The 23721-nt window shown below is 50.4% G+C and overlaps 1 protein-coding gene across 4 annotated transcripts in view; it reads right to left on the bottom strand.

The window, feature by feature from the left end:
* The window catches only part of SF1 (splicing factor 1), a 240617-nt gene that overhangs the window by 189669 nt on the left and 27227 nt on the right, over window positions 1-23721 (bottom strand). For all 4 annotated transcript variants that reach the window (XM_033953804.1, XM_033953803.1, XM_033953806.1 and 1 more), the window contains one exon: window positions 16766-16855. In XM_033953804.1, the coding sequence (XP_033809695.1) occupies window positions 16766-16855 (90 nt within the window). The remainder of the gene's footprint in view (window positions 1-16765; window positions 16856-23721) is intronic.

Consider the following 23721-nt stretch of genomic DNA (forward strand, 5'->3'; position numbering starts at 1 on the left):
TTTTAAATAGAACGGCGGAATAAGTTCAGTAGGAGAGCTTTTTAAGTTGATTGACTTAAGATGTCTTTCAATGTCGTTTATAGTTGGAGTTCTAAAATTTAAGCATTTGGCTGTTGGAATGAGGTTATCTGTGGTTAAGTTTTCACAAACAGAAGAGGTTGATATGTTGGTCGAGAAAGTTTGTCTTATTTTCGATATCTTTTGGCAGAAATAGTCTGCAAGTTCTTGTGATGTTAGTATCGATTTTTGCATTGATGTGTTTTTATTTTTTTTTTCCGGGTTAACTGATTTTAGAATATTAAAGAGAACGGAAGAATTTTTGGCCTTTTGGATTTTGTTGTTATAGTAAGTTTTTTTTGCTTGAGAAATTTCACTTTTATAATAGAGAGAGGTGTCCTTAAATTTTTGGAGGTTGGTGGGTGTTTTAGCAGAGCGCCATTTTCTTTCTGCAGCACGAAGTTGAGTTTTTATTAAAGAGAGCTTTTTAGAGTACCACGGGTTTTTTATTCTTCTGTTGACTACTGTTTTCGTGATTAAAGGTGTTTTAGTGTTTAGTATGGATTCTAGGTGTGTGTTCCAATAATGGAGTTGATCGTCGATAGATTCAAATGAAGGAATAATAATAGAAGGGCTAAATATAGGTGAAATATCTGAACTTTCTAATTGAGAGAAATCTCTGTATGAGAATGTTTTGGCTTGGGAGAGATGGTTTAATATCTTTTGATGGGGGAAATAAAGATTTAAAGAGATTAAACAGTGATCAGACCAGGGAATAGAAAGAATATTCGGAGTAGAGTGGGATAAAGAATGAGAAGCCGGGATTAAAATCATATCTAGTGTATGTTTGGCTTGATGAGTAGGTTCATGTATCAATGTTTGCAGGTCTAAATCTTTGAACAAATTGATAGTATCCAAGGTTTGTGGGTTATTGTGATTATCGAAATGAATATTAAAGTCGCCCAGTATGATTGGACAGTTGGCTGTTGAGCAAAATTCAAAGAGAAGATTATGAAGTAATGATAATTTTGAGTAGTCTATTGGAGGGGGTATATATAGTAGAAGAAAGTCAGTTTTATTTGCTGTATTTATTTTGAAATGGAGGTATTCGATAGTGGAGTTGATAACTGATTGGTCCTGAGGTTTAATTAGGCTTTTAAGAAAGATTATGGCTAGTCCACCGCCTTTACGTTTATGGCGATGGTTCCAAACAAAATCGTAGTTAGGGGGACAGCAAAAGGAAAGATAGGCTTCCTCTCCGTCAGATAACCATGTTTCGGTTATACAAAGAATGTGAAAATTTTGTTGAAGAATGGTATCTTTAATGAGGTGATGTTTAGTTTTAAGTGATCTTGTATTAATTAGGCCTAATTTTAAATTAAGAGATTTGGTATGGGCGAATGATTGGGCCGATCGAATAGATTGTGGTGTCAAGTCAGTTGAGTGAGGAGAGAGGGTAGAGATAGGTAGGAGTGAGCAAGGGATTGATCTGAGGGGTTTATGGAGAATAGGTCTGTTATTTAGTTGAACTGGAATTTGTTGAGGATCCATATCTAAGAATTTTTTTGTATGACTGGGATGATTTAGAACAAATGAAGATAAGAGACAAAAGAAAAGAAATATCAAAGCGATGTGAGTGATATGAGTGAAAGTGAGAGTTGGCCTTATTGAAGGGATACTCGAAATATAATTTTTGGCGGAGCCCTCGGGAGGCAACCGAAGGAGCGAACAAAGGAGCAGGTCCTGCTCCTTTTGTGCGCTCCTTCGGCGTGCGCCGCAAAGGGTCTTGTTAAATAGCACATGCGCTGACCTGATTGGGGGGAGGAGTCCGGCGGGCCGCCGCTTCGCGGCGGCTGAGGTGAAGAGAGCAAACAGACTACAAAACAAATTAAAACAATGAGTAAAAGCTTAAAAAAGATAAAACAGGTAAACCAAATACAATTAAAATTAAAATTGTTCTTCGTGCAGGCAGGAGGTGAAGTGGCACCTCCTCTCCTTTCTTTCCCTCTGGTCTGGCATTTTATATCTCCTTAGTTTCCCTTCCATCCCCCCATGCCCTGGCATCTCTCTCCTCTGCTTCCATCTCCCCCTCCTACTCCATTATATGGCATCTCTTCTCCTTCCTCCCTTTCACCTGGTCTGGCATCTGTCTCCACCCCCTCTCCCCATATGCCCTGACATCTCCCCCCCCCATGGTCTGGTAGCTCCTTTCCTTTCCCTCCCTCCCATGGTCTTGGCATCTCTTTCCTATCCTCTCCCTTCCCTGATTTTCCTTCTCCCCTCTCTCTCCCCCCAATTGGGTGCAGCATCACTTCTCTTCCCCCTCCCCAATTAGGTGCAGCAGCAGCACTTCTCTTCCCCTCCCAATTGGGTGCAGAATCAGCATTTCTCTTCCCCTCCCCCCAATTGGGTGCAGCAGCTTTTCTCTCCCCCCTCACCTCAAAAAAATTGGGTGCAGAAGCAGCAACATTTCTCTTTCCCTCCCCTCCCCCATTGGATGCAGCAGCAGAACATTTCTTTTTACCCTCCCCCCATTGGGTGCAGCAGCAGAACATTTCTCTTTCCCCTCCCCCATTTGGTGCAGCAGCAGAACATTTCTCTCCCCCCCCCCAAATTGGGTGCAGCAGCAGCATTTCTCTTCCCCCTCCCTCCAAACGTGTGCAGCAGTAGCATTTCTCTTCCCATTCTTCCCATCTCACACATCTGTCAGCAGAGTCGCTACAGACTAAGGCAAGTTGTAAGCTTCCCTCCATTGCTGACCTATCTTCCATAGGTCAGCGACGGAAGGAAGCTTACAACTTGCAGCTCTTGCTTGCTTCAGGCCTTCCTTATAGCTGGGTCCTGCCTTCCCGGAAACAGAAAGTAGGCAGGACCCGGCAGCGAGGAAGGACCGAAGCAAGAGCAGCAAACCTTCCCTTCGTCGCTCACCTATCTCACGCCTTAGCCTATAGCGAACTCATGCTCCGGGGCTCTAACTGTAACACTGTGCGTGCCAGCTTCTCTTCTCTCTCCCCCTCCCCCCGGACATAACTTCCGGTTTTGGAGGAAAGAGAAGGAAAGCCAGCACGCACACGTTAGAGCCCCGGAGCATGGGTTCAAGTCACTTGCTGGCATTAAAAATAAAAATATGGGGTGGGGGGGATTCTTGGTTTTCCACTAATAATATATATACGAATGACATAAGATATTATTTTCTTGTGGTATATTTTAGTTGTATATGAATTTGGGAGGGGGGTGGGGGGTAAATCTTGTTGTATGATATTGTAGATTTTCAAGTGATGTTGTACTATAATTGTTTGATATTTGCTGTACATTTGATGTAAGTTATAAAATGAATAAAGAAATAGAATAACCTAAAATTAAAAAAAGTCAGGCAGGAATCAAACACTAAACTTTCAGCGACGATTCAGGCTGTGCCAAGTCAGCCCGGGAAATCTCTAAGCCGGTGAGAGGATTTTTTAAAAAAATGTTGAGCAGCAGCAGCAGCAGCAAGATTTGCAATCAAGATGACAGACGGGCAGTCATCTAAATTAGCCGGGTGGAGCGCCTGGCTAAAAGGCCCTAGGGAGAACACTGCACTGGAGCATATGAACGGTAATGAACCAGGGTCTGTTCACCGACTCTTCTTGCTAATGTTATGGCCAACAGAAGCACCCTGAATCAACTAGGCAAATGGACGTAATCCAGTCCCAAGAGAACAGCCATGCCTAGGACTAGACAATTAGAACACATATCAGCCTTAGCATTGGTCTTTAGGAGTCAAGCCACGGGCGGGGGGGGGGGGGGGATGCAGCTGGCACCTGTCCAACTAGTTCCAGGTGCACATGCTATAATGTCACTGGAAACTGTCTCTACCTCCATCTGCTGGTTCAAGGATATTGAAAGATTAGGTTTCTTACCTCTGCTAATCTTCCTTCTTGTAAATCTCCTCTGGAGGCTGAAATCGAGGGATCTTGAATGTCTGGCAGCTTCTGCTGCAGGGCTACTAAAACTTGATCCCTCCCCTTTGTGCTACCTGCCCGGGAGTTTCCTATCATGCTCAGTTAGTAGAAAAGCCAGGTAGATCTATGACAACAGGAAACAGAAGAAAAGAAAAGGGCGTGGGAATTCCCGCTACCAGTCAATTCTGTTCAAGAAATTATTATACTAAAAACCACGGCCTAAAAAGGCTAACTATAATCAAACATATGTGCACATTATAAAACTGTAAAACATAGGAAATTTATGGAAAGTAGACACAGCCTGAAAAATAGAAGGGGCACCCCCCGCAAAATGGTAGCCTTGGAAGCAGGCCAACCCTGATGCGCAGGGCCCGCCAGGACAAACAGATGGACAAAAGGAGACGCCGTACATCCAGAGACCGCAAAATACGGTCCTGAGATTTGGAACACGAAGAAACAAAGGCTGGCACAGTCCTCAAAATCACTGCAGACTCCATGAAGCGAAGAAGGATTTCTGCACAACAAAGCCTGAAGCTCTGACACTCGCCATGCCGATGTGACCGCCACCAGGAAGACTGTCTTAATGGTAAGATCTTTCAGAGAGATCCCATCCAGGGGTTCATAGGGTGGACGAGTCAGGGAGCATAGTGCAAGGGAGGCCTCAGCCTCCCGGCCCCCCTCAAGAACTGGACAACATCCGAGTGAGAAGCCAGAGAACCCCTGAACAGGAGAGTCCCGCAATCTGAGCACGTAGAGAAGAGACCACCAGACCCTTCCTGAGGCCAGCCTGCAGGAAGTCCAGAACATGAGCCACTGACGGTACCAAAGGGTCCATCTGAACCCCCGCACACCAAGCCTGAAAACACCTCCAGGCTTTCACGTAGGCCTATACAGTCAATTTCCTCTTGTTCTGCAGGAGCGTGGAGATAATCACAGAGAAATAACTCTTTGGCAGTCAAGGCTGCCCGCTCAAGCAGCAGGCCATAAGACCAAAGTGGTCCGGATCTTGAAGTGCAATCGGCTCCTGTGTGAGCAACCTCCGATGGCAAGGAAGATGCAGACCCCCCTTCCCAAGGACATCCTCACAAGGTCTGCATACCAAGGTCTCCTGTGCCAGTCCGGAACCACAAGGATCACCAGACCCCTGTGAGAAGACACCCAGCGCAGCACTCGCCCTATCATAGGCCACGGGGGGAAAGATGTATATAAGTTCCTTTTTGGACTAAGGTTGAACCAGAGCGTCGAGTCCTTCGTTGCCGACTTCCCGTTGGCTGAAAAATCTGTCGGCCTTCCTGTTCTGAGAAGACGTCATCAGATCGAAGATAGGACGACCCCAGCGGTGCACTATGGTCTCGAACACCAGCCCGGACAGGGACCATTCTCCCTGGTCCAGAGTCTGACGATTGAGAAAGTCTGCCTGAACGTTGTCTATGCCAGCCACATGAGCCACGGACAAGGCCAACAGATGTTGTTCCGCCCAAGCAAAGAGTAACCGAGCCTCCAAGCACAGCAGGGGACCCCTTGTGTCCCCTTGATGGTTGATATAAGCAACAGCCGTCATATTGTCCAAGGTTAGCTCTACTGAGATATCAAGACTCCCTTGATATCTCAGTAGAGCTAACCAGATCGCTTGCCACTCCAGTCGACTGATGCACCATCTGCTCTCCCGCGCCGTTCAGAGGCCCTGGACCGGGAGCGACATGCAAACTACACCCCAGCAAGAGAGACACGTGTCCGTGGTCAGGATCACCCAGTCCATGACCTGCAGAGGGAACCCTTTGTTCAGAGCAGTGGTTCCCAACCCTGTCCTGGAGGACCACTAGGCTAATCGGGTTTTCAGGCTAGCCCTAATGAATATGCATGAGAGAGGTTTGCATATAATGGAAGTGAGAGGCATGCAAATCTGCTCCATGCATATTCATTAGGGCTAGCCTGAAAACCCGATTGGCCTGGTGGTCCTCCAGGACAGGGTTGGGAACCATTGGTTCAGAGTGACCGGGTACAACCTCCACAACATACTGCTGCGTGCCGCTGTCAACCAAGGCAACTTCAACCCCAGCGCATCTCTCTGGGGGATTGCGAAGATCTGAAATGTGACATAATCAAGCTCGAGGAATGGGCATCGACATGGCAGATGAGGTTCAACGTGGATAAGTACTGTAAAGTGATGCATGTCAGTAACAAAAATCTCATGCACGAATATAGGATTTCCGGGGCGGTACTTGGAGAGACCTCCCAGGAAAGAGACTTGGGAGTTCTGATCGACAAGTCGATGATGCCGTCCACACAATGTGTGGCGGCAGCAAAAAGGGCAAACAGAATGCTAGGAATGATAAAGAAGGGGATCATGAACAGATCAGAGAAGGTTATCATGCCGCTGTACCGGGCCATGGTACGCCCTCACCTGGAGTACTGCGTCCAGCACTGGTCGCCGTACCTGAAGAAGGACACGGTACTACTTGAAAAGGTCCAGAGAAGAGCGACTAAGATGGTTAAGGGGCTGGAGGAGCTGCCGTACAGCGAAAGATTAGAGAAACTGAGCCTCTTCTCTCTCGAACAGAGGAGATTTGAGAGAGGACATGATCGAAACATTCAAGGTACTGAAGGGGATAGACTTAGTAGATAAGGACAGGTTGTTCACCCTCTCCAAGGTAGGGAGAACAAGAGGGCACTCTCTAAAGTTGAAAGGGGATAGATTCCGTACAAATGTAAGGAAGTTCTTCTTCACCCAGAGAGTGGTAGAAAGCTGGAACGCCCTTCCAGATGCTGTTATAGGGGAAAACACCCTCCAAGGATTCAAGACAAAGTTAGACAAGTTTCTGTTGAACAAGAACGTGCGCTGGTAGGGCTAGTCTCAGTTAGGGTGCTGGTCTTAAACCAGAGGGCCGCCGCGTGAGCGGGCTGCTGGGCATGATGGACCACTGGTCTGACTCAGCAGTGGTAATTCTTATGTTCACCATGTCAGAAGTGAAAACTGAAGAGGACGCAGGTAAGCTCTCACCCACGGAATCACATCTATGGTTGCTACCATGAGACCCAACACCTGTAGGTACTGCCAGGCTGAAATCGCACTCCTGAGTTTGAGTTTTCTGGATTCTGGAAGAAATACCCGGTTCAGACCCGTGTGGACCAGATTCCCAGGTACTCCAAGTCCTGGGTCGGCTCGAGGTGACTCTTCTTCAGATTGATCACCCATCTGAGAAGTTCCAGCAAAGACACCACTTGGCGAACTGCCGAGCGGCCCTGCGCCCACGAGGAGCTCTGATCAGCCAGTAGTCAAGGTACCGCTGCACGAGCATACCCAGAGATCGCAGATGGGCAGCCTCCACCAACATGATCTTGGTAAAAGATCTGGGTGCCAATGCCAAACCGAAAAGGGAGAGCCGCAAACTGGAAATGCCTCCCGAGAACATGAAACCTCAGGAACCTCCAATGAATTGGGAATATCGGGATGTGGAGATACACTTCTGTGAGATCCAAGGAAGCCAAAAACTCCCCGGGCACCACCGCTACTATGACAGAACACACCTTTTCCATCCGGAACTCGCAAGAATGCATTCACTGCTTTCAGGTCCAGAATTGGTCTACAATCGTCGAAGTCCTTCTTTGGCACGATGAAATAAATTGAGTGTCTCCCGGAGCCCAAGTCGTCCCTTGGTACCGGCTCTATGGCTGCCAGATCCAGTAACCGGCGCATCGTAGCATGCACCTTGCTGGCCCTGTCTGGATTTCCTTCAGGAGAGGACAGGAAGAAGTCCGCTGCCGGCCAGAAAAATTGCAGTCAAAGACCGTCCCTGAGTACTTCTAGGATCCACTGGTCCGAGGTTATCTTTAGCCATTCTGGAAGGAAGGCCGAAAGCCACCTCCCGATTCAGGGGGGTGTCACCAGAGACCTGGCGAAGTAATTTTCTCTTGGAAGGGCCAGAAGGTCAAGAGTTGGAAGGTTGTTGGCACACTGTACCTCCAAAGCAAGGTCTGTAGGATGCTCCAAAACGCTGTCCCATCACAGGGGGTCCGGCATACTACGAGGTTCTCTGGAAAGGATGAAAATTCGGCCGACCTGTCCGCCTGGTCGGACGAGGTCTAGAGCCAGGAAGCACCTTAGGCTTACGGTCCTGCACAAGGTATACCCAGTTCTTCCAAATAGGGAAAATGCTTGAGTACCCGATTGTAAAAACCGCTTAGATAACCTTGATAGGGGGTATATAAAATCCTAATAAACTTGAAACTCCTTAGAGTATGATGAATCAGACTGCAAACTGATGTTAAGATCGTTACTCATTTGGCATAAAAATTGAGTAAAGGACATCGAAACAGAAGAGGGAAGATCCTGTTGAGTCGAAGGCGACCAGGAACCCCTCAAAATATGTCTCATGGCAGAGAAAGAGGATAAAGCTGCTGTGGAATATTGATATCTGAGATCTGAATCCATAGGCAAAAAAGAACCAGCTAGTGATGAAAAAACACAGGAGGACTCAACTGACGAAAGCGTTTCTGCTGCTGATTTCCTCGAGAAGGAAGATGGCTGTCTCGAGGATTGTCTATGCCTCGAGAAACAAGGTCTGTCTCGAGAAGAGGATCTGGGTCTCGATGTAGACCTCAACAGATGGTGCGGAGATGAACTGTGCCTCGGAGAACGAGGTATTGATCTCGAATGCAGACTCAATGAGGAATGTTGAGGAGTCATCGCCCTGTGCCTCGAAGAAGGCAATGCCTTATGCGTAGAGGTAGGGCTGGAAGTTGGAGATCAAAGTCGAGACACTGGTAAGGACTCAGCTCCTTGTGCAGATGTATCTCAAGACACTCACAAAGACTCAACTCCTTGCTTAGAGTGTATAGATTGATCTCGAAGCACTCTGAAGGACTCGACTCCTTATATAGAGTGTGTTGGTTTTTCTCGAGGCACTCTCAAGGACTCGACTCCTTATATAGAGTGTGTTGGTTTTTCTCGAGGCACTCTCAAGGACTCGACTCCTTATATAGAGTGTGTTGGTTTTTCTCGAGGCACTCTCAAGGACTCGACTCCTTATATTACTGCTGAGTGCGCAGGCTGGCCTGCAGGTAGCAGGGTCGAGACAGGAGTTAATTTGGCAAGCATGTTACCAAACTCCTGATTCAGAATAACTTCCAGAATACTTTGCAAAGCCGGCACCAAGACCACTGGAGCTGGTACAATAGGTGTGGCTATAGACTTCAAGGAAGACGACCTCGAGGAAGAGTGTTGCCTCAATTTAGAGACACGCATCTTGGAGATTCTCAGACCCACCGGTTCTAGAGGTGGCATGTCCGTAAGGGTTGGCTTAGCAATCGTAGCTGATGGAGAAACCAAGGATAACGGCACCCCAGGGGAAGAGTGAACTGAGCTCCTCAAAGACGAAGACTTCCCCATCGAGGAAGGTTTGATCAAGGTCAAGGTTGAAGATTTGGACCTCAGAGAAAACTGTGCTGGAGTCAAGGTAGGAATGGGATTCAAGGCCTTAGGCAAAGGCCAATCCATTGCTGGACTAGTGGTAAATGTAGCCCAGCGGGCGCCCCACTCCAAAAGCGATCAGGCTACACTTCGTAACCCTGGAATCGGCCAGGACTAGAATGAAACCCGGGGGCGGCAAAATCGAAGCCCGCAGGTTGAAGCCGCGAGTTGGCCCCACCATGAACGAAGAAAAGAAACTAAATATATATATTTATTTTTTATTGAAATGCGCAAATAAACACAGCAACCCTGTAAAGAAAATACATGAGCCGTGGTGAGAGAAGGCATAAGTAGCCACAAGGTCTAGAGCAAAACATCGAAACGAGTTGCTTGTTGGCTCCGCGGAGAACTGAGGAGACACGTGCCCTATGTCAGGTGGGAAGGCACTCGCACAAACGCGGTGCGGCAGTCACGAACTTTCTTAAAGATTTACAAGCAATTCTGCTTACGAGGTTGTCCACATCCGGGCTCCGTGGATGACGTCACCCACATGTGAGAATATGCTGCCCGATTGTCCTGGGATAAAATATGCTTTTAAAAACTTTAAAGAAAATCCAAGATGGCTTCGGTGGGTGCTGATTTTGCCTAAAAATGCCTGTTAAAAAAAAAAACCAAACCCGCAGGAAAACACGAAAGGAGAAATTAGGTTCTTACCTGCTAATTTACTTTCTTTTAGCTTCTCCAGACCAGTAGAGGTTAACTTTACGATTGGGTATATATCTAATCATGACCAGCAGGTGGAGACTGAAAACAAAACTTTGGGACAGTATATCCTAGCCCCTCCTCTCTATTTCCCTCAGTCTGCCGAATAGCCAAGCAGAACCAAGAACTGGAAAACAACAGAGAGAAAAAACAATACTCCGAAAGGAGTAACAAATAACATACCCAAAAATGCTGTTGGAAAATGCAGAGGAGAAATTCCCGAAGGAATAAGGTCCCCACAGCTCGCCAGCTAAGCCAGCCGAGCCACAGCCGCTGTTCTTCAATTCTCCCCGGCCCTAGAAAAATACTAGAACCCGCAGCAAAAACCAAAAACTGCCCGCGCAACAGCCCCAACAACAACAACAACAGACAGGGTGGGGACCTCTACTGGTCTGGAGAAGCTAAAAGAAAGTAAATTAGCAGGTAAGAACCTAATTTCTCCTTCTTTAGCACTCTCCAGACCAGTAGAGGTTAACTTTACGATTGGGACGTACCAAAGCAGTCCCTCTCACGGGCGGGACCCCCGAAGGGCCGATACCAGAACACGCTCACCGAACACCGCGTCCCGACGCGCCTGAACATCTACCCGATAATGCCGAACAAATGAATGCAAGGAGGACCAAACCGCAGCCTTACAAATATCCACCGGAGGCACGAGCGACGACTCAGCCCAAGAAGCCGCCTGACCCCTAGTGGAATGAGCCTTGAGAAACTCCGGAACCGGCTTCTGTCTCAGAAGATAAGCGGAAGCAATCATCTCCTTGATCCAACGCGCAATAGTAGCCTTAGAAGCGCCAGCCCCCCGACGAGGACCCGCCAGAAGTACAAAGAGATGATCGGAGCTCCGAAAATCCCGGGTCCGCTGCACATAAGCATGGAGGACCCGACCGACATCCAACTTGCGCAGCTGTCGTTGCTCAGAAGAACCCTCCCGACTACCCAAGACCGGGAGGACCACCGATTGATTGACATGAAAAGGAGAAACTACCTTCGGCAGAAAGGAAGGAACAGGCCGCAAAACAACCCGCTCCTTCGAAAACTCCAGGAAGGGAGCCCTACAAGAGAAAGCCTGTAGCTCAGACACCCGTCTAGCGGAAGTAATGGCCACCAAAAAGACCGACTTCAGCGTAAGGTCCTTCAACGAACAGCCATCCAACGGCTCGAAAGGAGGGCGCACTAGAACAGAAAGAACCAGATTGAGATCCCAAGAGGGAATCGAGGGCCTTATGGGAGGCCTGATCAACTTGGCCGCCCTAAGAAAGCGAATCACATCAGGAATGGCTGACAACCGCTGACCTGTCACCAGCCCCCGAAAAGCCGACAGGGCCGCCAGATGAACCCGAAGAGAAGACCAGGCCAGGCCCCTATCCAGGCCATCCTGCAAAAACTCTAGAATGTTAGGCAGAGAAGCGCGAAAGGAGACCACTCCCCGCGCTCGGCACCATTCCTCAAAAAGACGCCAAACCCGTACATAAGCCCGAGAGGTAGAAAGCCTCCGGGACCCCAAAAGTGTAGAGATCACCTTGTCGGAATATCCCTTCTTACTCAGGCGGCCCCTTTCAAGAGCCAAGCCGTAAGACAAAAGGGAGACGGGTCGAACATGGGAATGGGACCCTGCGTCAGAAGATCGCACTCGAGAGGCAGAGGAAGAGGATCCGCCACCAGATGCCTCACCAGATCCGCATACCACGGACGACGAGGCCAATCCGGAGCCACCAAGACCACCAGCCCCGGATGGCGAACAATGCGAAGCAGCACTCTGCCCACTAATGGCCAAGGAGGGAACACATACAACAGCCCCTCCGTTGGCCACGGTTGGACCAGAGCATCCAGACCCTCGGCCAGACCGTCCCTGCGACGACTGAAGAAGCGGGGTACTTTGGCGTTGCCACTTGTAGCCATCAGATCCATCAGGGGCTGCCCCCAAGCACGCACTAGCAACTGAAACGCCTCGGCGCCGAGACACCACTCTCCCGGATCCAAGAAGTGACGACTGAGGAAGTCCGCCTGAACGTTTTCTACCCCGGCAATGTGAGAGGCCGAGAGGTCCAGAAGATGCGACTCCGCCCAAACCATGAGCCGAGCCGCTTCCTGCGCCACCAGAGTGCTCTTGGTGCCCCCCTGACGATTGACATAAGCCACCGCCGTGGCATTGTCCGACAGGACTCTGACCGACTTGCCCAACAAAAGGGAGTGGAAAGCCAACAGCGCCAGCCGGACCGCCCTGGTCTCCAACACGTTGATCGACCAGGAGGCCTCCTCCGTGGACCAGGTTCCCTGAGCTGAGTGACCCAGACACTGGGCCCCCCAACCCAGGAGACTCGCATCCGTAAGGAGCACCGTCCACTGCGGAAGATCCAGACCCACCCCCTGAACTAGGTGAGGGGTCCGGAGCCACCAACGCAGACTGCAGCGCGCCAAGCCTCGCAGGGGAACCGGAACATCCATCCCGTGCCTCTGGGGAGACCACCTCCGGAGCAGAGCATACTGGAGAGGACGCATGTGGGCCCGCGCCCACCTCACCACGTCCAGGGACGCCGCCATCGACCCCAGGACCTGGAGGAAATCTCGCGCCCGAGGACACCGGGACGCCAAAAGCAGGCGAATCTGAGACTGCAATTTGCTCACCCGGGCCTCTGGGAGGAAGACCTTCCCCAAGGAGGTGTCGAACAGCACCCCGAGGTACTCCAGACGCTGAGCCGGAACCAACCGACTCTTGGAAAGGTTGACCACCCAGCCCAGCGACCGGAGAAACTCCACCACCCGAGCCGTAACCCGGGAGCTTTCCTGCAACGACTTGGCCCGAATTAACCAGTCGTCCAGGTAGGGGTGTACCAGGATGCCCTCCGACCGCAAGGCTGCCGCGACGACCACCATCACCTTGGTGAACGTCCGGGGAGCCGTGGCCAGCCCAAAGGGAAGCGCACAGAACTGATAGTGCCGACCCAAGATCGCAAAGCGCAGGAAACGCTGATGAGAGGCCCGAATAGGAACATGCAAGTAGGCCTCCGTCAGATCGAGAGAAGTGAGAAACTCCCCCGGCTGAACCGCCAGAATGACCGACCGCAGCGTTTCCATACGGAAAGAGGGAACCTTGAGAGCCCTGTTGACCCCTTTCAAATCGAGGATGGGCCGAAAAGTCCCCTCCTTCTTGGGCACCACAAAGTAAATGGAGTACCTGCCCGTGCCCCACTCCGGGGGGGGCACAGGAACTACTGCCCTGAGATCTAGCAAGCGCTGAAGGGTCTGGCGAAAAGCCTGCGTCTTCCCCGGAGTCTGACACGGAGAAGCGAGGAAAAAATCCGGCAGAGAGCGGGCGAACTCCAGGGCATAACCGTCCCGCACCACCTCCAGGACCCACTGATCGGACGTGATCTCGGCCCATTTGGGAAAAAAGTCGCGCAGCCGGGCCCCCACCGGAACCAAGGGGGGCGCCAGCAAGGCGTCATTGTGCAGGACGGGAAGCGGGGGAACCGGCGGAGGGGTTCCCTGCCCCCCGACGGGCCCCCCGAAAGGGCTGCATGCGCTGGAAGAACCGACCCCGGGAAAACCCCGGAGACTGGAAAGAAGCAGCCCCACGCCCAGGGCGATACTTGCGAAATTCCCGCAAACGCCCCCGGGCCGCACCACCCCGAGACGCCGGGCGGGCACGGTCCTCCGGCAAACGGGGAACTTTCGAGTCCGACAGAGTCTGAATCAACTTATCCAAGTCCTCTCCAAATAAAAACGACCCCCGAAAGGGAAATTTAGTAAGCTTAGCTTTGGACGCAGCATCCGCCGCCCAAGCGCGCAGCCACAACACACGCCTTGCGGCCACGCCAAAAGCCATGGACTTAGCCGAGATCCGCACCAAGTCATACAGAGCATCCGAGAGGAATGAGGCAGCCATCTCAATCTTCGCTACCTCCTGATCCACCAGAGACCAGTCGTCAGACTCGCGATCCAAGACCCGCTCCGCCCACCGAAACACGGCGCGAGCGACCAGTCCCCCACAAATAGCCGCCTGGACCCCAAAGGCAGAGACTTGAAAATTTTGCTTAAGGATGGTCTCCAATTTGCGCTCCTCAGAGTCCCGCAAGGCAGAACCGCCCTCAACAGGCACGGTATGCCGCTTGGAAATAGCCGAGACCACCGCATCCACGACTGGCGAAGCTAACGTAGCCCGATCCCCTTCAGGAATGGGATACAGGCGAGCCATGCTGCGCGCCAGCCGAAACGGCGTCTCCGGCGTTTTCCACTGCTCAAGAATAATATCCCGAATATCCTGATGCATAGGAAAAGAGCGGGAAACGGAACGGATCCCTCGTAACAGAGGGTCCCCCACACGCGGAGTCTCCGGCGGCGCGTCCTCAAAACGCAAAGCCGAAGAAACCTGTTGAATAAGGTCAGGCAGCTCATCTCTCTGAAAAAGGCGCACCACGGACGCCTCGTCACTGGAGAACGGGAAACCCGACAACCCGCCGCCAGCTTCCGTCCCCTCCAGAGGGTCCTGGAATTCCTCAGAAGGGTCCAGGTCCTCCTCCAGACCGACACGTTCCTCCGACCACAAATCCTCGTCCCACGACACCCGCGGACGCTTGGACAAAAGAGGCGGCGGAGGGGACGTCACGACAGACGAGAGAGGCAAAGCCGCAGGGAGCGCGGAGGAAACCCCACCCCCCGAGACCCCCTGGGCGCAACCGGGACCCCCAGCCGCCTGAAAATAGGCTTTGCATAATGAAAAGAAAAAATCAGGGGAAAAAACCCCCCGAGGGTCCCAAGGGACTCCCTGCCACAGCAGGGGACCCAGCAGAAACCTGCCCCTGCTTAGCCAAAACAGGGGGAAGGTCACCTGAGGTGGAAGACAAAATGGAGGGGCCAGACAGAGAAGATGGCGTCTTTCCCGCCAAAACAGCTCCCTCCATAGCCTGCAGCGGCTGAGAGACCTGAATAGTCTCAGCCGCTAAAACAGGCAAGCCGGCATCAGCTGTCAAAATATCAGCTGAGAGGGAATCCTCTAAAACCCGACCGTCGGCGGCTCGGGGAATCCCTCCGTGGGCGGACGGAGAAGACCGGGCTTCTCCACCGTTCCCTGCCGACTCGCGAGGCACCATCGGCGGGGAGCTCTGGGCGCCTGCAGCCGCTGCCGACGGAGCTCCTCCACCGCACCGGCCTGAACACCGCTTGCACAGGCCGGCCGCGAGTGCCTCGCGTCTGGAGCACAATGAGCACTTTTTCCCTTTAGAAGTGCTCATTGCTCCATACGCGACCTAGCTGTAAAAAAGTGCCGGTTAGTTGAAAAAATACAGTAAAATACAGTTTTCTTAAAGGGATACAACCCTCCAGACCAGCACTACCTCAGGATTTTTTTTTTTTTTTTTTTTTTTTTTTTTACACAGAACAGACTCCACAGGCTCTCGAAGCAATATGCCTTGCTTGATTTAGGGGGCAAGGCTTACTGCTGAGGCTCCTCTAAAAAAATATGGGGAGGTGGAGGAAGTGGGGGGAGGGACCCCGCTCGTGACCCGCCGGGTTTGACACCCCCGAGGTCGGACGAACCCCCAAACAGAGTCCGTCCAAGCTCCGTCCGGCTAAAAACAGGGACAATAAACCTCTAAACAAATTCCAACAGCCCTACCAAGGGAGATGGGTACAGATCACTCAACACCTGCTGGAGACTGAAAGAAGACTGAGGGAAATAGAGAGGAGGGGCTAGGATATACTGTCCCAAAGTTTTGTTTTCAGTCTCCACCTGCTGGTCATGATTAGATATATACCCAATCGTAAAGTTAACCTCTACTGGTCTGGAGAGTGCTAAAGAAAATGGCGATTTTACAATTTTACAGGTGGAGTGGGGGGCAGGGCATGCAGGGAAACCATCCAAAACCCCAATTTGAGCACCCCCAAAATCAGCAAACTCACAGACACAACAGAGACATGTGCTTGAATGAAAGTCTATGGCAGCCTGTAAATACAGTACAAGCAAGGAGATCAGTACCTCAGGAGCTGATTAAACTGGATTTTTCAGGTCTTCTGACCGCCTCACCTTCCCTGTTAATGCAGATCACGGCCACCAGGACCCCTCAGGAAAATTAGGGAAGACACGCGGTCCGTCTCTGATCCCGGCGTACCTCCACAGAACCGCGGCAGCCTGCGCTCTACCCCTTTGCAGATGAACCCAGGGAAAGATGGCTCCCGATCCCGGAGACCAGATCCAATCTGCGGGCTGTCTAGAGGGCTTACTGCAGTTTAAGCTCACAGAGCACCCTTTAGAAGCAGACAAAATTTAAAATGTCTGCGATCTCCCGCCGAAGGATCACTCGCACAGTTGATCCGCAGCACGTGTGCAAACCCGCAAAATAAATTAAAAAAACACTAGGAATTGAAAACAAATCACGAGCAGAAGAGACCGATTTCAACCATGCAGAGAAGCTGCAGGTACAAAACTGAGCATGACAGAAAACTCCCAGGCAGGTAGCCCAAAGGGGAGGGATCAAATTTTAGTAGCCCTGCAGCAGAAGCTACCAGACATACAAGATCCCTCAAGTACAGCCTCCAGAGGGATTGTACAAGAAAACCCATTGGTCTGGACTCCATTCTTAGAAAATACTTATCCAGGAATACAAATAAAACTTTATTAGAGAACTACAGTATAGGAATTTAAGTACAAACTCACCTGGGTCCAATTAGAAGCCCCACAAAGTTAATCTCTGGGTATTCATCCTGCGGAATCATCACCTTGTCACTTACACGGGTTGCTGGGGGTCTGAAACACAAATCACATTCTAAAACCAGCTCCACACTGATAGTATATAAGCATGCTACCAGTCACTTGGATCCAAAAAGCAACATCCTTCCATAAGGCTATTATGAGGATGAACATTTGCTTCTTTTATTTCACCTTCACTACTAAACAACTTCAGCGTTTCTATACAAAGCATACCTTTAAATGTGGTTCAAGCTAACCAGCTCATGAGTGAAAAGATGAACACACAAAACATGGTAGGACAGGTCATTTATAAAGTTGTAAATTGTGATCCACTTAGGTCTTGAGCAGAAAATATTTTTAAAAATACCATATTTCCATAACAGCATAATTTTTCTATATCAGAAAAATTCTAGGCGGTTCCACAAGAGAAAAAAATGGACAATCAGTGAAATACAAAATAAGAAAAGGAATACAGCCTGTTATATTAAAAAAGACATTAAAAATGTAAAATTAATTATGTTAAAGATAAAAGCACATATTAAAAGATAAATTTATCAAATACTGTCCTAATTTCTTTTCTAAAAATGCCATAGGACAGCATGGCTCCGCTGATATAATTACCCAACCAGGACTGTTTGCTTGCTTGAAAAGCAAGCATACTGTCGAAATAAGACCTATTTTTGCAGCCGCGGACTATATATGGGTTTTGCAAGCTGGCACAGTGGGTGAGGTTTGCAAAACTGGGGCGGCCTATACAATTTTTTAAAAATTATCTCCCTTACCTCCCCTCACTGGACTTGCTGCTCCTCAAATCGCGGCCAGTGGTGCAGGGCAGGAGAGATCTTTTTGATCTCCAGCCCGGCCCCACGCTGCTTCCTTCGTGCCTTTGCCATCAGTTCTTGCAGGATTCGTTGCGAATCCCATGAGAACTGACGGCAAAGGCACGCAGGAAGCAGTGCGGGGCCGGGCTGGAGATCGAAAAGATCTCCTGCCCTGCACTGCTCGCTATGATTTGAGGAGCAGTAATTCCAGTTCGTCCAGTGAGGGAGGTAAGAGGAGGAAAGATGATTTTTAAATGGCCGCACAGTGGTATAAATTAATATCTGGATTTGTAAATAAAAAACCAAAAAATGGTCTTAGAGACATTTGGAGTATTGAGATAAAGTATCAAATTAATGCATCTCAATGGCCACGACTTTGGTCTTGGAGGTTAAAATGTACAGTGTCAGCATCTATGAGACAAACTTGGTTTTTTCTTTTGCATAGAGCTTTTTGGACCCCTGTTCGTTTACAAAAGATAGATAGTTCTAAGTCTAATAGATGCTGGCATTGTCATATTGAAGCTGGGACATTAGATCATCTTTTATTCTATTGTCCATTTATTTTATCATTCTGGAAATCAATTTGGCCTCAAATTAATAGGATGTTAGAAAACCCGGTAGCCTTGACATATGACACTATTTTATTTGGAACAACTATGAGAGCAAGGAGTCAAATTTCGTCAAGTAACAACAAACTTTTGTTTATTTTAACTGGAATAGCAATACAACACATAACATACAATTGGAAAAAATATGACAGGTTAAGGGGAAATTAGGTTCTTACCTGCTAATTTACTTTCTTTTAGCTTCTCCAGACCAGTAGAGGTTAATCTTTACGAATGGGTATATATCCAATCATGACCAGCAGGTGGAGACTGAAAACAAAACTGTGGGACAGTATATAAGAACATAAGCAGTGCCTCCACCGGGTCAGACCATAGGTCCATCCTGCCCGGCAGTCCGCTCCCGTGGCGGCCCAAACAGGTCACGACCTGTCTGAATCACCAGAAGGGGCTCCCTTGCCACCTTGGCTTCTCATTGAAGTCCTATCTTCCCATCGAAGTCCTAACCCTCCGGTCTTGCACATGCACGACCTGGTTGGGTTTCTATACTTATTACCTGGTTAGCTTTCTATACTTGTGTTACTTCCCATCTCCTCCCTCAGTATCCCACGATCCCTTTATCCCTCAGGAATCCGTCCAATCCCTGTTTGAATCCCTGTACCATACTCTGCCTGATCACTTCCTCCGGTAGCGCATTCCAAGTATCCACGACCCTTTGGGTGAAAAAAAACTTCCTTGCAGTTGTTTTGAACCTATCTCCCTTCAGTTTCTCCGAATGCCCCCTCGTACTTGTTGTCCCCTTCAGTCTGAAGAATCTGTCCCTATCCACCCTCTCTATGCCCCTCATGATCTTGAAGGTCTCTATCATATCTCCACTGAGCCTCCTTTTTTCCAGAGAGAAGAGCCCCAGCCTATCCAACCTCTCGGCGTATGGGCAGTGTTCCAGCCCTTTTATCAGTTTCGTTGCTCTCCTTTGGACTCTCTCAAGTACCGCCATGTCCTTCTTGAGGTGCGGCGACCAATACTGAACGCAGTATTCCAGATGTGGACGCACCATCGCTCGATACAATGGCATGATGACTTCCCGCGTCCTGGTTGTTATGCCCCTCTTTATGATGCCCAGCATCCTGTTGGCTTTTTTCGAGGCTGCTGCGCACTGCGCCGATGGCTTCAGTGATGCATCCACCAGCACACCCAAGTCTCTCTCAAGTCTGCTGTCTCCCAACAATGCCCCCCCCAATTTGTAGTTGAACAACGGGTTCTTTTTACCTATATGCATGACCTTGCATTTTTCCACGTTAAAGCGCATTTGCCATTTGTTTGCCCAGTCTTCCAGCTTGTCCAGGTCCCTTTGCAGGTCCTCACACTCCTCCCTGGACCTAACTCTGCCGCACAGTTTGGTATCGTCTGCAAATTTTATAACCTCGCACTTTGCCTCCTTTTCCAGGTCATTGATAAATATGTTGAAGAGCAACGGCCCCAGCACCAATCCCTGTGGCACACCGCTCGTGACTCCCAGCCAGTCAGAATATTGGCTCTTCACTCCGACCCTCTGCAGTCTACTCGACAACCAGTGCTCGATCCATCTGTGTACATCCCCTCCCACCCCGTGGTTCCACAGCTTCCTAAGCAGCCTTTCATGTGGCACCTTGTCGAAAGCCTTTTGAAAAGCGAGGTAAATGATGTCAATGGGTTCCCCATTGTCCACCCGACTGCTTATTCCCTCAAAGAAGTACAGAAGGTTCGTTAAGCACGACCTTCCCTTACAGAATCAGTGCTGGCTTGTTCTCAGTAGGCCATTTCTCTCAATGTGCTCGCAAATGCCGTCCTTGATCATAGCTTCCACCATCTTCCCTATAATTGAAGTCAGACTCACCGGCCTGTAGTTCCCGGGGTCACCCCTCGATCCCTTCTTGAAGATAGGTGTGACAAGAAGGGATATAATATACTCCCTTCTCTATTTACATCAGTCTACCGAATAGCCAAGCAAAACTAAGAACTGGAAACAGAAATAAACAATACTCCGAATAGGAGTAACAACTAACATACCCAAATGCTGTTGGAAAATGCAGAGGAGAAATACCAGAAGGAAAAAATGTCCCCACAGCTCGCCAGCTAAGCCAGCCGAGCCACAGCCGCTGTTCTTTAATTCTCCCCGGTCCTAGAAAAATACTAGAACACGCAGCAAAAAAACAAAACCGCCCGCGCAACAGAACCAACACACCAATAACAGACAGGGTGGGGACCTCTACTGGTCTGGAGAAGCTAAAAGAAAGTAAATTAGCAGGTAAGAACCTAATTTCTCCTTCTTTAGCACTCTCCAGACCAGTAGAGGTTAATCTTTACGAATGGGACGTACCAAAGCAGTCCCTCACAAGGGCGGGACCCCCGAAGGGCTGACACCAGAACACACACACCGAACACCGCGTCCTGACGCACCAGAACATCTACCCGAAAGAGTCTGACAAAGGAATACAAGGAAGACCAAACCGCAGCCTTACAAATGTCCACTGGAGGCACGAGCGATGACTCAGCCCAAGAAGCCGCCTGACCCCGAGTAGAATGAGCTTTGAGAAACTCCGGAACGGGCTGCTGCCCCAGAAGAGAAGCGGAAGCAATAGTCTCCTTGATCTAGCATGCAATAGTAGCCTTAGAAGCGCCAGCCCCCCTATGAGGACCAGTCAGAAGGACAAAGAGATGATTTTATTTCCCGATCTCCTGGGTCCGCTGCACATAAGAGCGAAGGACCCGACCAACATCCAACTTGCGTAGCTGTCTTTGCTCAGAAGAGCCCTCCCAACTACCCAAGACCGGGAGGACCACAGATTGATTGACATGAAAAGGAAAAACTACTTTCAGCAGAAAAGGAAGGAACAGGCCTCAAGACAACCTGCTCCCTAGAAAACTCCAAGAAGGGAGCCCTACAAGAGAAAACCTATAGCTCAGAAACACGCCTAGCGGAAGAAATGTCCACCAAAAAGGCCGTCTTCAGAGTAAGGTCCTTCAAAGAGCAGCCGCCCAACGGTTCAAAGTGCGGGTGCATCAGAATAGAGAGAACCAGACTGAGATTCCAAGAGGGAACAGAGGGCCGCACGGGAGGCCTGAGCACCTTGGCCACCCGCAAAAAACGAATCACATCAGGAATGGCTGTCAAACGCTGACCTGTCACAACCCCCGAAAGGCTGACAAGGCCACAAGCTGAACCCGGAGAGAAGCCGAAGCCAGGCCTCTATCCAGGCCATCTTGCAAGAACTCTAGGATGTTAGGCACAGAAACGCAAAGAGAGACCACTCCTGGCACCACCCCTCAAAGAAGTGCCAAATCCACACAGAAGCCTGAGAGGTAGAAAGCCTCCAGGATCCCAAGAGTGTAGAAATCACCCTATCTGAATACCCCTTCTTACCAAGGCGACCCCTTTCAAAAGCAAAGCCTTAAGACAGAAGGGAGACGGGTCGAACATGGGAATGGGACCCTGCGTCAGAAGGTCGTCCAAGGGAGGCAGAGGAAGAGGATCCGCCACCAGATCTGCATATCACGGATGTCGAGGCCAATCTGGAGCCACCAGAACCACCAGACCCGGATGGCGAACAATGCGGAGAAGAACTCTGCCCACTAATGGCCACGGAGCGAACATGCACAACAGCCCCTCTGTTGGCCATGGTTCAACCAGAGCATCCAGACCCTCGGCCAGTCCATCCGTGCGACGACTGAAGAAGCTGAACACCTCGGCATTGCCACTCGTGGCCATCAGGTCCATCAGGGACTGACCCCAAGCCTGCACTATCAACTGAAAAGCCACGGGGCTGAGACACCACTCTCTAAGATGTGACTGAGGAAGTTCGCCTGAACATTCTCCACCCCGGCCATGTGAGAGGCCGAGAGGTCCAGAAGGTGTGACTCCGCCCCAAAGCATGAGCCGAGCCGCCTCCTCCGCCACCTGAACTCTCTTGGTGCCTCAATGATTGACATAAGCCACCGCTGTGGCATTGTCAGACAGGACTCTGACCGACTTGCCCATCAAGAGGGAGCGGAAGGCTAACAGCACCAGAGGGACGGCTCTGGTCTCCAACACGTTGATCGACCAGGATGCCTCCTCCATGGACCAGGTGCCCTGAGCTGAGTGACCTAGACACTGAGCCCCCCCAACCGAGGAGACTGGCATCCGTGACAAGCACCGTCCACTGCGATAGATCCAGACTCATCCTCTGGACCAGATGAGAGGTCTGGAGCCACCAATGAAGACTGCAGCGCGCCAAGCCTCGCAGAGGGACAGGGACCTCCAAACTGTGCCTCTGGGGTGACCATCTACGGAGCAGAGCATACTGAAGAGACACATGTGGGCCCGCGCCCACCTCACAACATCCAGGAACGCTGCCATCAACCCCAAGACTTGGAGGAAATCCTGCGCCCGAGGACACCGGGACGCCAAAAGAAGGCGAATCTGAGATTGCAATTTGCTTACCCGGGCCTCTGGAAGGAAGACCTTCCCCAAGGAGGTGTCGAACAGAACCCTAAGGTACTCCAGATGCTGAGCGGGGACCAACCGACTCTTGGAAAGGTTGACCACCCAGCCCAGTGACCGGAGAAACTCAACCACCTGAGCCGTAACTCAGGCGCTCTCCTGCAACGACTTCGCCCGAATCAACCAGTCATCCCAGTAGGGGTGCACCAGAATGCCCTCCGACTGCAATGCCGCCGTGACAACCACCATCAACTTGGTGAACGTCCAGGGAGTCGTGGCCAGGCCCAAGGGAAGCACACAGAACTGTTAGTGCAGACCCAACATCGCAAAGCAAAGAAAGAGCTGAGGAGAGGCCCGAATGGAAACAGGCAAGTAGGCCTCCGCCAGAGCGAGATAAGTCAGGAACTCCCCCGGCTGAACCGCCAGGACAGACTGAAGTGTGTCCATGCGAATAAAAGGGAATTCTGAGAATCTTGTTGACCTCGGTTTAAACCAAGGATGGGCCGAAAGGTCCCCCTCCCTTTTGGGCCCCACAAAGGAAATGGCGTACCAGCCGATACCGCACTCCTGAGGGGACACTGGACAACTGCTTTGAGATCTAGCAAGCGCTGAAGAGTCTGGCGAAAGGCTAGCATCTCCCATGTCTAGAGCAAAACAAGCGCGCCGACCAAGCGCGAAGCCACAAGGTACAGCGTGCGGCCACCAAAAGTCCCAGACTTAGCCGCACCAAGTCACAAAGAACAACCGAGAGGAACAAGGCAGTCATCTCAATCTTCACCACCTCCTGATCCACTAAGGACCAGTCATTAGACTCATGATCCAGGACACGCTCAGACCACCGAAACACGGTGCAAGCCACCAGCCCCACACAAATAGCCGCCTGGACCCCCAAGGCAGAGACATCAAAATTATACTTAAGAAGTGTCTCTAACGTACGCTCCTCAGAGACCCTAAGAGCAGAACTGTCCATAACAGGCACGGTATGCCGCTTAGTAAGTGCCGAGACCACCACGTCCCCCATTGGCGAAATTAAGGAAGCCCTATCCCCCTCCGGGATGGGATACCCATGAGCCAAGG

This window comes from Geotrypetes seraphini, chromosome 8 (genome assembly GCF_902459505.1).
Source record: "Geotrypetes seraphini chromosome 8, aGeoSer1.1, whole genome shotgun sequence".
Lineage (NCBI taxonomy): Eukaryota > Metazoa > Chordata > Amphibia > Gymnophiona > Dermophiidae > Geotrypetes > Geotrypetes seraphini.